Raw genomic sequence first — 16,181 nt, 5'->3', positions numbered from 1 at the left:
TACATCTGGAATAATTAATTAAAGAGAATCCAATATATAACACAATTTCCAAAATATGATTTTGGAAATTGTGTTATATATTGGATTCTCTTTAATTAATTTTTCATTTTGTTGAGCATCCTTTGTTTAATTTATTATCTCCTTTTCTTAGTTTTATTTACATCTGGATCAGGGCTTCCCTGCCATCCTCATCTCCTTACGCAGGGCCCAATTGCATCCAGTATCTGGACTACTTTGCTCTTACGACCTGTCTCTTGAGCGCGTGGCCTTAATCTGCAGAGGCTACTCTTCAGGAGTGATATCTACTCTCTTGAGCAGCAAATAGAAGTCAACTGTGGCAGCCTAAGCAAAGTCTTGGAGATTTTATCAATCATGATGTGTACAGAAGAACGAGGATTCGACTTTGCTGTTGGTACCATTGATTCTCGTCTGAAACTATGTTGAGTAAAATGCAAGCAATCAATTGAGAGAAGAAAGTAAGCAAGCTGATCATTAACCACAAATATCTTAAGTCTAGCCAAAAATCAAAAAGGGAATGGATTAATAATAGTTTAGCCATCCAAGGAATACTAGCTATTGGCCTAAAACTATCCACGATTGTTAGATCAGAGCCAGTAGATTTAGGAATTGGAGTTAAAACTATATCAGTCAACTCATGGGGATATGATTATACACCAAGTAATTCATTAATAAACATGGTAAGCCAAATTAAAACTTCAGCAGAAGTAGATTTCAGTAGAAAAGGAGAGATATCTAGAGAGCAAGTCTTTCTTGAGCTTTCTTAAATATCTTAGAAACAGCGACTGAAGTTTTCTGGGAAAAGTTAGTGCAGGATATATCCCCTTGGTATGCTTTCAATCTTATTCTCTGATTGACTTATCAAGGGGATAGCTTTGACAATAGGTGCAGGCATTTTACCTTGCTATAATGGCTGAAAAGATTTCGGAATGTCATAAATCTGTATAGGAGCAGGATTGCAAACTATGTACTGTCTCAGTGACAACAACCAGATCACCAACAATCTCAGCTGGATACTCTATCCTCACATGTAATCCCTTGTATCTGGTCAACATGCGAATTTTCAAGAAAGGGGGGCTTCCAACAATAAATCTATTTGTCTCACAAATCAGTGACAGCTGTTTTGATCAAGGGAGCCAGCTATAGGAAGGATTTATCATGGCTTCATCTCTGAAACCAAGGTGTACTCTGCACTTTTCCACCTCTTTTCTCCAAGGTGATACAGAAATATTCAAACCAAAGCAAATGCAATTCTCATACCAACTTATTGACCTTGTCAAATCTGTTTCCCATGGCTAATACTGGACCAGCCAATCCCTTTGGCAGTGCAGTCTAATCTCCTTACCCAACAAGGAGGACAGCTTCTACACCCCAGCTATGTAATCACTGACAGTAACAGCCAGGATATATAATCTCTAAATTCCTCCCACACACACAATTTTTTTAGACCACCATTGTTAACTTGCACATAGCTGTCCATTGTTAAATCTTATCAATTCAAATGGTCTCATTTTGCAAAGTGGTGTGTGTTTAACCATGATAAATCTTTGTTATGCCCAATTCACTAAATATTGTCTCACCTACCTACTATTATGAAATTTGAGATTACAAACAAGTATGTCTCCACTTGATTACCATGAAAACACAGATCGGATTTATTATTTAATAATTGGACTCGTGAACATGGAATTATCAACTAGAAGGCCTGTCCCATCCTTGGCTCTCAAGATTATGCTACAACAATTATGTGCTCCCTTTGAGCCACTAGGACAGGGGTGTCCAATGTCGGTCCTCGAGGGCCGCAATCCAGTTGGGTTTTCAGGATTTCCCCAATGAATATACATGAGATCTATTTGCATGCACTGCTTTCGTTGTATGCTAATAGATCTCATACATATTCATTGGGGAAATCCTGAAAACCCGACTGGATTGCGGCCCTCGAGGACCGACATTGGACACCCCTGCACTAGGAGAAACACCTCTGAAATACTGTACTTTATTTGGAATATACTAGTCCTAGTTATAATAACTTCTGAATGCTGAATAATTGAACTTTAAGCTATAGTACATTGTCCTTCATATATTTAATACTTTCCTAACTTGAGTCGTGACCTGCACATCCCAGATTTTTGCTCAGAGTTGTTTCTGAATGCCATAACAGAACAACATTCTACCAGTGGTATTTTCCTAAGCAGCATTTTCATAATAGACAAAAAGCTCCAAACACATTAGATAGTACTGTCTTCAAACTACAAAACATTTTAGGAAATCTTAATTATTTTGTTTCTTTTAACCTAAGTCTGATTCACGTGTCAGCAAACAACCTTCTCAAACAGGACTTCAGGCTTTACACAGTTTTGCTATAACACCTCAAACTTTTATTCTCCAGTTTGGATTGGAATATACTATATCAGCTCACAGCAAAAGCAGAATCCATGGCTAATCTGCATGCAGTTTCAATTCAGGCTGTATGAAGAGCAGAAACCTGGTTCTCAATCTACACTTTTACAAAACATTACTGTCTGGATACTTCCCAAAACTTGATAACATGTTTGGACAATCAGCCACAAAAACTTTTCAGTTCGATTACAGCATCAACGCCTGATCTCTTATTGCCTGGGTTGTACATATAACTTTAAATCTACTGCAACCTTCAGCTTTAAAGTCATCAATGTGTATGGCTGCATTTTCTCCTGCTATCATCAGAGAAAATGGAGTTGCTTACCTGTAAGAGTTTCTCTGTAGGGGGGGGGTACAGTCACACTTTCTCCCTCCCCCTGCCCCACTAACTTAACGTGCATGAACAGCTATGTTATGGATTGGTACTAGGGTGGCCATTGATGGTGCAGGAGTGCTAGTGAATGGGGAAGGAAGTTTTCAATAGTATACAATCTTATTGAAATCCACAAGGTTGCAATTACTGGGTGATGTCACTTGTATGTATGATTGCATTTCCCTGTTATCTGTGGATAAACCCTGTTACAAATAAGCAAAAATAATGGGAGGCGGAGGGAACATCGTTTCTAACATAATTTTTTATTGCTTCTTAGTGGTCTAATAGGATCCTTTAAGGCAAGTGTTTTCAGTTTTCTCTTTAAATTAGAACTCTTAAAGATGATTTTAAATATTAAAGCCCTTCCTTCCTTCCCTCCTTTCCTTCCCTCCCTTTCTTCTGTTATTGCTTTGGGTGCCTTCTCCCAACATATAGGATGTAATGGTGAGTAACAAGGTTCAGCTAATACTCATTACAGTAATCAGTCATTTATTTTCCTGTAACTGAATTTGTGAGAAAGTTGACCAGCAGGTTTAGAATATGTGAAAATCTCAACCTGATTTCATCTTTACTGCTTCTCCCTTAATACCAACAGCACTGCAAAGGGCCATTCCATCACATTCCACAGTCCAAGAATTTTATCCTCTGAAAAAAGAGCAAGAGGAATATCAGAACACACAGAATTCTCCTGTGTCCCCGAGCATACACAATTCATCAGAGGAGAGACAGCTTATGAACCACAACTGGAAGGTTGCACTTCTTGAGGAGGATTTGGAAAATTTAAGCCAAGCATCCTCATTTCTCAGTTTACCTCAGATACAATACCCCACTCGGTCAGGTGTACAGCAGTCAAGAAATGCTACTAGCTCAGAAGGACCCAAAATGCTAGGAGACAATGCAGGGAAAGGGGATGGACAGAGTTTTTGTGCTGCCAATGAGAATGTGCTCAATGAGGATCTGGTTGCGCGAATTACTGAACTAACGAAGCAAAATATTGCCATTAGAGCTCAACTGAACAAATCTAGAACTCGGTCAGAGGCTGTGGAAGGGGAACAGGTCATCAAAACTCAGGATGGTGGAAATGGGATGTCTTTAAATAGAAGTTCAGGATTAAACCGTAAAATGCAGGTAAGTGATTAACAAAACAGGGCTTTTAAACATTTGAAGAGGCTTTTGGAATAGGTTAATGCAGAATAGTTTGAATAATTTATGCAGTATTGGATATTTGGGGATAGCTTTTGTGCAATTTAGGGGAAGGTGATTGGGATGGAAAGGAGGATTATTTAATTTATTGTGGTGGTTATCCATTTTGGTGCTCATTTTCAAAGCAGATGGGAATTTTAAAATGGCCAGAAAAACATCTATTGCCAAAAATGTCTAAATTGCATTTTTCAAAAAGACAGAATTGGGAGATTTGTCATTAAGAAGCCATTTCTCTAAAGTCATTGTACATTTAATGATAGTGCTAAACCATCTTTAAAATCATGGATTTTACTGCCCAATTATGAAAATGGGTCACCATGGTTTTTTTCTGTGCTTTCTAGCAGCTTCCAATTGTACTGTGCAAATGTAGTACAATGAAGTCAACAAAATAACTTCATTCAAACTCTCTCATTGAAAATAAAACGGACAGAAATCAAAATATGTACAAAAAATGGAGAAAACAGACCTCATACATGGACAGCCGGGACTATACTGTACCCTAAGCTATCCGTATCATTACTGGTCTGAAAAAAACTCCATACATATATATCAATTTTTCATTTTTTGTTTAATTCTTTTATATCGATTTCAAAATCTTTTTCTGTCCTTCTGTAGAATGAGAGGTTAAATCTGCCAAAATATCATAACATTGGCAATAGTTCTGAGCAAAAAGTGATGATAAATTCATATAAAGAGGTCTAATAAAACGTGATATAAACAGACAGAGCAAACTTATCTTCAAATAGCATTTCTTAGATGCTTTTTCATACAGTTCTTTTATTTTTTCCAAAACTGCTTCTTCCCGACAAAAAGCACTTCTGTTTCGCCTTGTCCCAGGCTACATCAGGGGAAATTGTGTCTCTTATCGCCACATCTGAATGTCCGAACATGTTCATGTAGTAAACCAGCTTGGCTGACACACCTCAAAATGGCTATAGACACTATTTCCCCTGATGTAGCCTGGGACAAGGCGAAACAGAAGTGCTTTCTGTCGGGCAGTTTTGGAAAAAATAAAAGAAATTTATGAAAGAGTGTCTAAGAAATGCTACTTGAAGATAAGTTTGCTCTGTCTGTTTAAGCTTGGTGGTCTAGTGGGCCGACCTCTGTGCTTGGTTCCCACCAGCAGCAAGCTCCCCCCTCAACAGCTCCCTACCACACAAGCCTGGTGGTCTAGTGGGCTGTCCCCCCTTCAACCTCCACTTGTATCTTTTTTCGAAGACCGGCAGGAGGGATGCTCTCTCCCTTGGTGTGTAGCAGGGCGTGGAAAATTGCCTGTTTAAAACATATTTAAGCCTGAAACTCTGGTACTTGTGCCAGTGTACCGTTAGCTTTTATGATTACACTGATGGTACACCTATTACACAAAAAATTATTATATATTAATTTAATGCCAATTTATCTCAATTATTTCATTAGAGACTAGTAATTTAGATTATTATTTGTGAGTTCCCTTATTGGGTTTTCAGTATTGTGTGAATTTCTCTCCCTTCCATCAGCAGGCCTGCCTCTTCAAAATGGTGGTGCCTTCCCCCATCCTGGTGCACAAGAGAGATGCCTAAGGCCTTAATTGGCCCAGGCACCTAAGGCCCCTCCCATAAGCTTGATCCCTCTTGAAGCCCCCCCCCCAGCAGTAAAAGCAGGTCCCTACCAATGTTCCCTCTAAGGATTGATGAGGTGTGTGCAAAAAAACATATGCATGAGCGACAAGTTACATACTCCACAAATTTATGAGCAGGCGTGGAGGATGCATTTTTAAACAAATGTAGTTTATCCTTGTACTCCTTATGTATTTTTAATCATCTATGGATATGTTTGTATGTTTATTGTTCAAATGGTTTTATTTATTTCCCCAAATTTATTTTTGTTATACGCATTGAAAATATTTGTTATTGCGTTTAAATCAAAATCTCAATAAACTTGAAACGAGTGCCCGTGAGATTGTGGGAGGGTTAAATACTCAAAACTTAGAAGAATAACAATTTACTTAAAGTTTTTGCTTCGCCTGCTTTCTGGTATCTTTATATACAGTGGCGTACCTAGCATATGTAACACCCGGGGCCCATCATTTTTTGGCACCCCCCCATCTGTACGAAAAACATGATTTTTAGTAACAAGCCACACGTCACACATGAGTACCTATGAAAAGGCAGCATCTTACATATTGCAGTGAGCAGTACATCAATACACCCATTGTATTGGGTGTACAAGCCAGACCAGCACAGATCAATCCTACACCGTCAATCCTAACAGAAAACCATGTCTTTCGAACACACAGAACACAGAAAACACCTTCGCCTAGTATGGAATATGTCTTCACAAACTAACTCCTCCCCCTTTTACAAAACTGTAGTGTGAATTTTAGCCACGGTGGTAACAGCTCTGACGCTCATAGAATTCTGAGCATCAGAGCTGCTACCACCACGGCTGGCGCTAAAAAACACTCCACAGTTTTGTAAAAGGGGGGATAAAATAGAAATACACAGCTTCAACGCTCTAGCTCAGGAGTGCCCAAACTTTTTGGGCTTGCGAGCTACTTTAAAATGACCAAGTCAAAATGATCTACCAACAATAAAATTTAAAAACACAAAGCACACTATACGATGAGAAAATGTTAATTATCATTCCTATTCTGGGTTTTTTCAAAGAGGTCAAGGCAGATGACTCTATGCATTGTCACCTCAGTAACAACCATACAAAAATAGACAAATATACCCCCCCCTTCCTTTTTATTAAACCACAATAGCAGTTTTTAGCGCAGGAAACTGCGCTAAATGCCCAGCGCTGCTTCGATGCTCATAGGCTCCCTGCGCTAAATGTAAAAGGGGGGCCATAGTGCAAAATATAGACAGCATATATAAATTTATACACATTTTGATCACTAAATTGAAAATAAAATCATTTTTCCTACCTTGTCTGGTGATTTCATGGTTGCACTTTCATCTTCTGACTGTGCATCCAATCTTTCTTCCCTTCTTTCAGCCTGTATGCTTCCTCTCCTCCAGACCTCATTCCCTCCCCTAACTTTTTTTTCCTCTCTCTCTGCCCTTTCTTTCTTTTTTTTTTTTGTTTCCCTTCTATGTCCCTGCCTGCCCCCTTTCTTTCTTTCTCCCTACCCTCCACAAAGCCACTGCTGCCTCCATCGGGGGAAACAGGCCCCAAAGCCACCGCCGCAGCTGCCCCAAGCTCTCTCTGCTTCCCACCGTCGGGCCGACCAGCATTCCCCCGACGTCAATTCTGTCGTCGGAGAGGAAGTTCCGCCCAGCCAGGCAGCAATTGGCTGGCCCGAACTTCCTCTCCGACTGCAGCCTTAGGGGGGGGGGGGTGCACAGCCGGCCAGATCCGGACCTGGCCGGCTGTGCACCCCCCCTAAGGCTGCACCCGGGGCGGACCTACCCCCCCCCCCTTTGTACGCCACTGAAGACGTGGTAGCGGCTCCTCACGAATCCCCACCTGCGTCAGAAGTCCGATGCAGTCGGGGATCTTGAGAGGAGCCGCCGCTGCATCTTTCCACTTAAAATACACTAAGGCGAGCAGGGCAGACCTGCGCCGCCGCCACTTCCTCTCACCTCCACCCGCCCTCGATTGAGCGACACGAGAAAACGTATGAGCGACGCCACTGAAAATAGTGAGTGATCGCTCATGCGCTCAGCTTAGAGGGAACATTGGTACTACCTACCTATTTCATTTGTGATAGAAATTGCGAGTCCTCCAGAACCAGCCAAATACCTAGTGTGCCTAAATATAGGTACAGTAGGGTTTCTTCTTGTTTTTGGACTGGTCACAATACATCATAAAGGAGTTATGATGGGAAGTGTATCTGGCTGTTTGCAACAATGTAGCAAAGATGCAACAACCAGTGTAAACACAAGTGAGACACAAAACACTGGTAAAGGCTCAAACCAATAATATAATTATACATAAGGGATACAGATCTCAGAGGGCATTTAATATCGTGTGCTGATCTGCAAATGTGGTGTTCCTTAAAGATGTGCATTAAAAAATTGAGCACTGTCATTTTTGTTTTTCATATCTAACTTAAAGTTTAGTAGAATGCTATTGAATTTATACTTTAAGTATCTATTGAATTAACTTATTCAAATATTCGGAGTCAGACCAATGATTAAAGCTTGACCTGTTTTTTTAGCCTGATACCATCATCACTATGGGGCTCATAATTTAAAAAAAAGTCTAAAAAATGGCCTAAATGGGTACTTGGACGATCAAAAAGCCTGATCGTCCAAGTACCCATAACCAAAGCTGGTTTTAGATGTATCTAAAATCAGCTTAGGCCTTTCCCCTGCCTCTAAACGCATAGAGCAAAAAGAGGTGTTTTTAGAGAGGAAAGGGCGGGAGGTGTGTCGACCTACACCTAGTTGTACAGCTGGTATAACCAAACCTTTTGACAGGTTGCCTAGTCGGCACTTATACGTTTTGACTTAGACCAAGTCAAAACAGGTATAAGTGCCGATAAAGGGCCCGTTGAGCTGATGGCGGTTGGCGCGATCAGCTCAGCGGGTCGACAACCTACCCCCCCCCCCCCCCCACCGCAGCCATTGTAGCAGGAGAGATAGTTCATCTCCCCTGCCGCAATGCGATCATCCCTGTACCTGAACTGCTGTGACCCGCGGCAGGAGAGATACCCAATCTCTCCTGCCGCGGTTTGTGGCAGTTCGGTTAGAGGGATGATCACATTGCGGTAGGGGAGATAGCCAATCTCTCTTGCCGCGATGCATCACACACACACACCCCCCCCCCAACAAGATCGGGGCAAGAGGGAACCCAAGCCTTCTATACCTGGCGAGCCGCGACACCCCCACAACGATCGGAGCAAAAGGGAGCCCAAGCCTCTCCTACCTCGGCGAGCTGCGACCCCCCTTCACAACGATCGGGGCAAGAGGGAGCCCAAGCCCTCCTGCCCTGGCGAGCCGCGACCCTCCCGCCGATTACGATCGGGCCAGGAGGGAGCCTAAGCCTTCCTGGCCAGGAGAACCCCCCACCCCTACTAAGATATGGGCAGGAGGGATCCCAGGCCCTCCTGCCCTTGATGCACCCCCCCCTCCCATGATCGACCCCCACCCCCAATCCCCCTCCCCGTACCTGTAGAAGTTGGCCAGACAGACGGGTGGCAAGCCCGTCCGTCCGGCAGGACAGCCATCCCTAGAATGGCTGGCCTTAGGGCCTGATTGTCCCAGGCGGCTCAAACCCCGCCCACAGGTGGGGCCTGAGGCGCCTGAGCCAACCGGAATTGGCCCAGTAGGCTTAGGCCCCTCTTGTGGGTGGGGCCTTAGGCACATGGGCCAAACCCAGCCCATGTTTTTTTTTATTATGCCCCTCCATGCCTTTAAAAGGTCTCTGAGATCTGTGCCCCTTATATATAATTATATTATTGGTTTGAGCCTTTACCAGTGTTTTGTGTCTTAAGTGTATCTAGCTGCCAATTTTTAAAGTCTACTGCACCTTTGCTTTGCAGGGATGTCTGTATGGTAATTTCTTTCAAAATAATGCTAGATACATGTTTTTGTGCCTGCTTTCTTGGCGTCCAAATGTTGGTCATTCCACTTTCAAAAATGGCTGATTCTTAAAATGGCGTCCCAGTTGTAGGCAGCAGTAGTCCTACCGCCATCTAATGGAACAATCAGAACTTACATTTTAAAAAAAACCCAAAAAAAGAAACAATGTGGCAAACGACGCCTACAATGTAGGTGTCTGACTCACACCTAAGGAAGCGCCTATGCATGCCTACAGAGGCCTATGCTGGAAGTGGCCTTAGGTGTCTGTAGGCATGCCCATGTGCTTCTGTAGATATGAGTAAGACGCCTTAAATGTAGGTCTGTAAAATGCTGGCCTAAATTTAAGGTGTCTGTACAAAAAAATAGACCCAATTCTGGATGTGGCGCCTACCAGTGATTGACTCATGGCAGGTGTCCGATTTACTGGTGCCTACTGCGGCTGGCACTGTTACCGGAATCAGGCCCTTATAGCCCATTTTCAAACAGGAAAACCAGATATTTTTTCTGTTTGAAAATGGTTGTCAGATGAACATTTTGTTTGGATGTTATCAGCAAATTTGGACTTTTGTTGTTATCAGCAATTTGGACTTTTCAGAAATGCCCCTTATTTGATCATCCAAGAAAGGTATGATTTAATAAATGTATATTAGTGCTGTGATATCAAAGTGTTAATGTGGAATTTTCTGCTGTGCCTTCCTCATCTTGGGGTATTAAAACAACTATTTTCTTCAAAGATGATGATTTTTTTTATGGTTTCTTACTAATATTTTGCTGAATATATATTTTTTATTGTAAAGCATTTTGTGAAAGATTATATTCAAAGATTTTTCTCTGCTTAAGACAGTACAATCTAACAGCCCTATCTGTTTATGTTTTTCAAAAGATTACTTCTCCTCCTACAGTTCAAGCTCGGCTGGAGGAGCGAATTGCTGAACTTAATCGCCAGAGTGCTGAAGCTCGCATTAAGCTACTGCAAATGATAGAACAGCAGAAACAGACCACCACACCTTCTCCTCCAATATCACCCATTCCATTACAGCCAGCATGGTCTGGTAAGTAGCTGGGCTTGGAGAGAGAGAGGAGTAAGAAGGGAGATAGCTGGTGCTACTGAGAAGTTGTTTAAGATGTGTTATAGTTTTTGACACACACACTTGTTTTCAGTAAAGTACAATTTTTACTAAATGGAACATGAGGGTTTGATTCTTGTTTTCTTTGCTCAGCCTTCAACTCTTTGTTGGACAAGACTGATAATAATAATAATAACTTTATTTTTCTATACTGCCACAATCTTGCGACTTCTAGGCGGTTTACATTCAAGAAGCGCAGTGTTTTGTATTTTGAGAATTTGTTTTGTTTGGAGGGGATTATGAAATCTTAAATTCTCTTTCCAGTGCACTAGGTGAGACATTCTAGAGTAAACCATAGGGTTATTTCCCTTTACCCATATGGACTGCAGAAGAAATCTATACCAGCTTTTTCACTCTGCCTGTAGAGTACTTCGTAGGCTAACTTAACTCCTCCCAGCAGTCTTCTATTCTGCATGCATGGCTGTAGCTCATGTGTTCTGCTCTTCCCACTTTATTCTTTTTAGTTCAACGTAGTTTCGTCCCCTTTCATATTTCTTTTGCATTGGAAATCATTTGGAGCACTGCCTGCTTGAGAATTCACAGACTTTGGTCTGTAGCTGAAAGGCCAATCCCTTTGGGGTACCTGTTAGCCAGTCTACTAGTCTTCGTTGGAGCTCAGGGCTGTCCCTGACCTAGTCTCACTCCCTGTTAAGCGAGGTGGGGTCGAGCACAGACTGTCCAGCATGCTTAGGGGGCTCAGCGGTGTTCCGCAGTGTGCAGGCTGCATTTTCGTGCCTCTGCCCATCTTCGTACACAATCGGTGGTCCGCAAAGGTTGAGGCATAGTCAGACAGTGGAGTCTGACCGGCATCCCGAAGATCAGCTTGGAGACAGCTTTTCCAGCAGTGTGACAGTGAATTCTGACTCTGGCTCTTCACAGGGGCTAGAATGCAGCAGCAGCAGCTTCTGTGTCCAGTGTTATGAATAAGAGGGACTGACAGGCTCCATCTTTGATTTTTAAAACTTAATTTCAAGGGGTTTTGAGGGGTTTCTAGTGTTCCTCTGTGTTCCCCCACCTGAAAAATACTATTTTTGTAATTTTTTTAATTTCGGAAAGTGCCATTTTTAGTGTGTTTTTGGTGTAAATTTGGGTCTGGCAGCCATCTTGGATTTCCAGCGATCTTTTTTCAACTTCTCCCTATTTCTTTAAAATTCAGATTTTTGCTAGGAAAACTGGTGGAATTGAGTCCTTAGCGTCTCCTAGTGTGGATTCATACCAAATTAGTGCAAATTTGCCACCTTTAGAGCAATTTTGCGCTATGTTGCTCGTTGGGGGTGGTAACTGCTGGATCGGCCTCTCCTTTGAAGAAGCAAGCGATAAGACATTTGGTTAGCCTGTTGGGGTGGCCGCCTTTGATTTCGGGGCTCAGTTTTGTGGTGGCAGCAGCCAGCCGCGAGACAGATACTCCGCAGCCTGTGAATCGCAAGTCTAAGTCATCTAAGGGTGACTATGCCCCAGGGTCCAGATACCTTCTCAGAGTCAGGAGATCTCTGTGGCCTGAGTTTCATTCCAGGGATCCGACTGCTGGATGATTTGTTCCCCCTGCGCAGTCTCTGCCAAAGTTGTCTCCTTGGAGATATCAGCGTTTTTACTAGCTATGGCTTTTGCTTCATTACAGCCAGTTCAGGGGGCTACAGCGGCAGATCAGGACCTCGCTGATACTTTGTGAGAGTGCTGCGCTGCCCGGATTAGGGGATCTGGGTTTGAATGCTGGATCCGCGGATCCCTTGGGCTCCGGATCCTGGAGCTGCTTCGACTCCTGTACACTTGTTTGACTTTGTGGCACTGCCTGTTCTGATTGCGGAGTCCCAGTAATTGTGCTTAGATGCCAAGCCTGCCCCTTCTGCTTTTGCCACTTCTCCCTGGTTTTGCAGCGGGCACTTCCAGTCTGCGACTTTTATGTGGCATCCAGATATGAGTTTCATGGTTGCGAAGCAGTTTGACTCTCCGGAAGGACCTCTGCTAGAGCTATGGCCCGCTTGTATCCTTTGGTGCAGGAATGTCAGCAGCTGTTGAAGCAACCCAAGGTAGATTCCCTGAGGTGACCTGGTGCATCTCCCTGCCTAGTGGCGATGAAGTCGTCTTATAGCAAATGCAGGATAGCCAGATAGATGTGGTTCTCAGGAATGTTTTTGAACCTGTTCATTTCAGAGTTAAAGCTGCTGTGCCAATGCCCTTTGGGGGGCATGCTTTTCTGGCTTGGCTGCGTGCGCTAGAGACAGTGGCGGTAGTGCCTCCTCCTCAGCTTCTGGGATGGGCTACAGGGCGGATGGTGTGTATGATCTTATGCAAGTGCTGGCAAAGGTTTCAGTGTATTCAATTTAACCCGCTGAATGCTTTGGGTTCAGCGCTGGGCTGGTGATACCACCTCCAAGGCAACTCTAGTCTGGCTGCCTTTTCAGGGGCAGTTGCTGGTTGGCTAAGTGCTGGATGACCTCATGAATTCAGTAATGGACCGTTGCCTGAAGACCCTGTTGGATAGTAGAGCCTGCTCCGAGGATTCTGGGCATCCTACTTTTCGTGGTTCCCAACGGAGTACTTCCTCTTCGCAGAGTTCCACCTGTGGCTCAGTGGTTAAAGGCACTGCTTCCATCTTCTAAAGGTCATGGGTTCAAGACCACAGGAAACTGAAATTGGGTTCAAATTTAAAGGTATGATTAGATACCCCAGCACTTATTCTCAGCCTTCCCCAGCCTGTAATTCCCAACCTGCCCAAAAGACGCAATGACACCAGGGAACTGAGGACCCCCTGCAGCTAGGGGGTCAGCTCTCGGAGTTTTTGCCGGCCTGGATGCACATTACAGCAGACCAGTAGGTCCTGGACATCATTTCTTCAGGTTACAGGCTGAAAGTGGCCTAGCCTCTGTCGGACTGGTTTGTGCCTTCTTCTGCCGGGAGGTGGAAAAAAAAAGCACACAAAGTCCAGGCTCCCATTCCACGCTTGCTTGGCAATTCAAACAATAGAGCAGATGCCAAGCGACCTGTCGGGCTTAGGCAGTTACTCTGTTTACTTTCTGCACATTCCCATTTTTCCAGATCACTGCAGTTTCATGTGCTGGATCAGCATTCTCAGTTTTCAGTCCTGCCATTTGGAGTGGCAACTGCACCCCAGACTTTCACCAGAGTGCTTGTGGTAGTGGTGGCTCATCTGAAGCAGATGGAGTTACAAGTTCACCCTTATCTGGATGACTGGTTGATGAGAGCAGCCTCGTTGGAAGAGGGGTGCTCTATGATGAAAAAGGTACTCCAGGTGCTGGACGACTTGGGCTGGATTGTCAACTTCAAGAAGTGCAATCTGATTCCCCCACACTTGCTGGAATTCCTTGGCATTCTGTTTGACACAGCAGTGGGTCGTGTTTACTTGCCCGAGCCTCGAGGACAGAAGCTGTGTGTGTAGCTTTTGGATCTGTTGCAGCGGTTGGCACCAGGGTGGCCACACTGGATGTGGTCCCTTGGGCAAGGGCGCACATGCATCCTCTTTGGCAAGTCTTGCTCTCTCGCTGGGTGCCCCGCTGAGATTCCTTAGAGATGTATCTGCCATGGACTTCGGAGACCAGAGCAAGCATGACCTGGTGGCTTTGCCCTCAGTTGCTCTGCCAGAGCGTTATGTTATATGTTGCCTCCTGGATTGCAGTGCCCATGACTGCCAGCTTTCGAGGGGGGGGAGCTCACTGTGCTCATTGTCCTCTTCAGAGCTGTTGGATTCCATCGCTGAGGCAGTGATCCATCAACTGGCTGGAGCTCAGGACCATTCGTCTGGGCCTGAAAGACTTGCAGAGGTCTCTGGAGGATAGGCTGTCTGAATCTTCTCTGACAATGTGACAGCAGTGGCATTTGTTATTTGCAAGGGAGGAACAAGAGCTCTCCCTTGGCTTGAGAAGCCCGCATTCTTTTCCTTTGGGTGGAACATCCTGTCCTGGCGCTGATGACAGCGCATGTGGCTGGAGTGGACAACGTTCAAGCAGATTTCCTCAGCCATCAGACTCTTGATCCAGGAGACCTCTGGGTGCTGTCTATCCTCAAGGAAGAATATGCTCTTCGTTTCTTCCAGATTCTACCAGATCTTTCTCCAAGAGAGTATCCTTCCAATTTATCACAGACCACCCTTCTTCTTCAGGAAGCTCAAGCTCTGCTTCATCTCAGTGCCATCAAGGAAGTTCCCTTGGAACAGCAGAGCAGGGGATTTTATTCCCGTTACTTCCTAGTTCCAAAGAAGACGGACGATCTGCGCCCTATCTTGGATCTCAGAGAACTCAACAAATTTTTTTAGTCAAAGAAAAATTCTGCATGTTGTCTCTGGCATCCTTATATCCCCTTCTAGATTGGAATGATTGGTTAAGTTCTCTAGATCTCAAAGAAGCTTACACTCACATTCCCATTCATCCAGCCTCTCAGTTCCTCAGATTTCGGGTGGGAAATCTTTATTTCCAATACAGAGTGCTACCCTTCGGCCTGGCATCATCTCCAAGGGTCTTCACCAAGTGCCTAGTTGTAGTAGCAGCAGCTCTGCAGAACTTTGGTCTATAGGTGTTCCCGTACCTGAATGACTGGCTCATCAAAGATTCAATATCTCAAGAGGTTATTGTAGCGACCCAACAGACTATTTGATTCCTCAAAGTTTGGGGTTCGAAATCAATTTTCCCAAGTCCCAGCTACAGCTGTCTCAAACTCTACAGTTCATCGGAGCTGTCTTGGACACTGTACAAAGAGCATTCCTTCCTCAACAGCGTCGGGATGCTCTCATTCACCTTTGTCACAAAGTGTCATCCCTCACTACACTATCAGCGAGACACATGATGGTTCTCCTAGGTCATATGGCCTCTACAGTTCACATGATTCCTTTTGCCAGACTTCACCTCAGAATCCCTCAATGGACCCTGGCATCTCAGTTGGCTCAGACTTTCAACCCACTCTCTCAACACATCAGAGTGACTTCTTCGTTGAGACAGTCTCTCCACTAGTGGATGCTCTCTTCCAATCTCTCCAGAGGTTTACTGTTTCAAATGCCCTCTCATCAGAAGGTCCTCACGACAGATTCTTCGACCTTGGGGGGCTCATCTCGATGGTCTCCGTACTCAAGGCCATTGGTCCAGCACGGATCGTCAGTGTCACATCAATCTGTTGGAACTCAGAGTGATTTTCAGTGCTCTCAAAGCTTTTCAGCATCTTCTTCACAACCAGGTAGTCCTCATTCAGACAGACAACCAAGTCAACATGTACTATGTCAACAAGCAGGGAGGAACAGGATCTCTCCCTCTTTGCCAGGAAGCTCTGAATGTTTGGAATTGGGCAATCCTTCACAAAACCTTCCTGAATGCTGTCTACATTCAAGGAGAGAAAAACTGTCTGGCAGACAAATTGAGTCGTCTTCTACAACCTCACGAATGGACACTCAGTTCTTCGCCTCTTCATCACATTTTTTCTCAGTGGGGAACTCCTCAGATAGATCTCTTTGCATCTCCCCACAACAACAAACTGCCTCAGTTCTGCTCTAGGATATATTCCCCTCACCGACTGGAGGCAGATGCTTTTCTACTGGAATGGACGAAT

General features: G+C 44.1%; 1 protein-coding gene across 6 annotated transcripts in view; it reads left to right on the top strand.

Annotated features, from left to right (window-relative positions):
* Window positions 1-16,181, top strand: part of SPICE1 (spindle and centriole associated protein 1) — a 402,804-nt gene that overhangs the window by 305,266 nt on the left and 81,357 nt on the right. For all 6 annotated transcript variants that reach the window (XM_033942420.1, XM_033942422.1, XM_033942421.1 and 3 more), the window contains 2 exons: window positions 3,387-3,919; window positions 10,388-10,556. In XM_033942420.1, coding sequence (XP_033798311.1) covers window positions 3,387-3,919; window positions 10,388-10,556 — 702 coding nt within the window. The remainder of the gene's footprint in view (window positions 1-3,386; window positions 3,920-10,387; window positions 10,557-16,181) is intronic.

This window comes from Geotrypetes seraphini, chromosome 4, assembly GCF_902459505.1.
Source record: "Geotrypetes seraphini chromosome 4, aGeoSer1.1, whole genome shotgun sequence".
Taxonomy (NCBI): domain Eukaryota; kingdom Metazoa; phylum Chordata; class Amphibia; order Gymnophiona; family Dermophiidae; genus Geotrypetes; species Geotrypetes seraphini.
The sequence above is the reverse complement of the archived record's forward strand: the minus strand, read 5'-3'. Positions and strand labels throughout refer to the sequence as shown.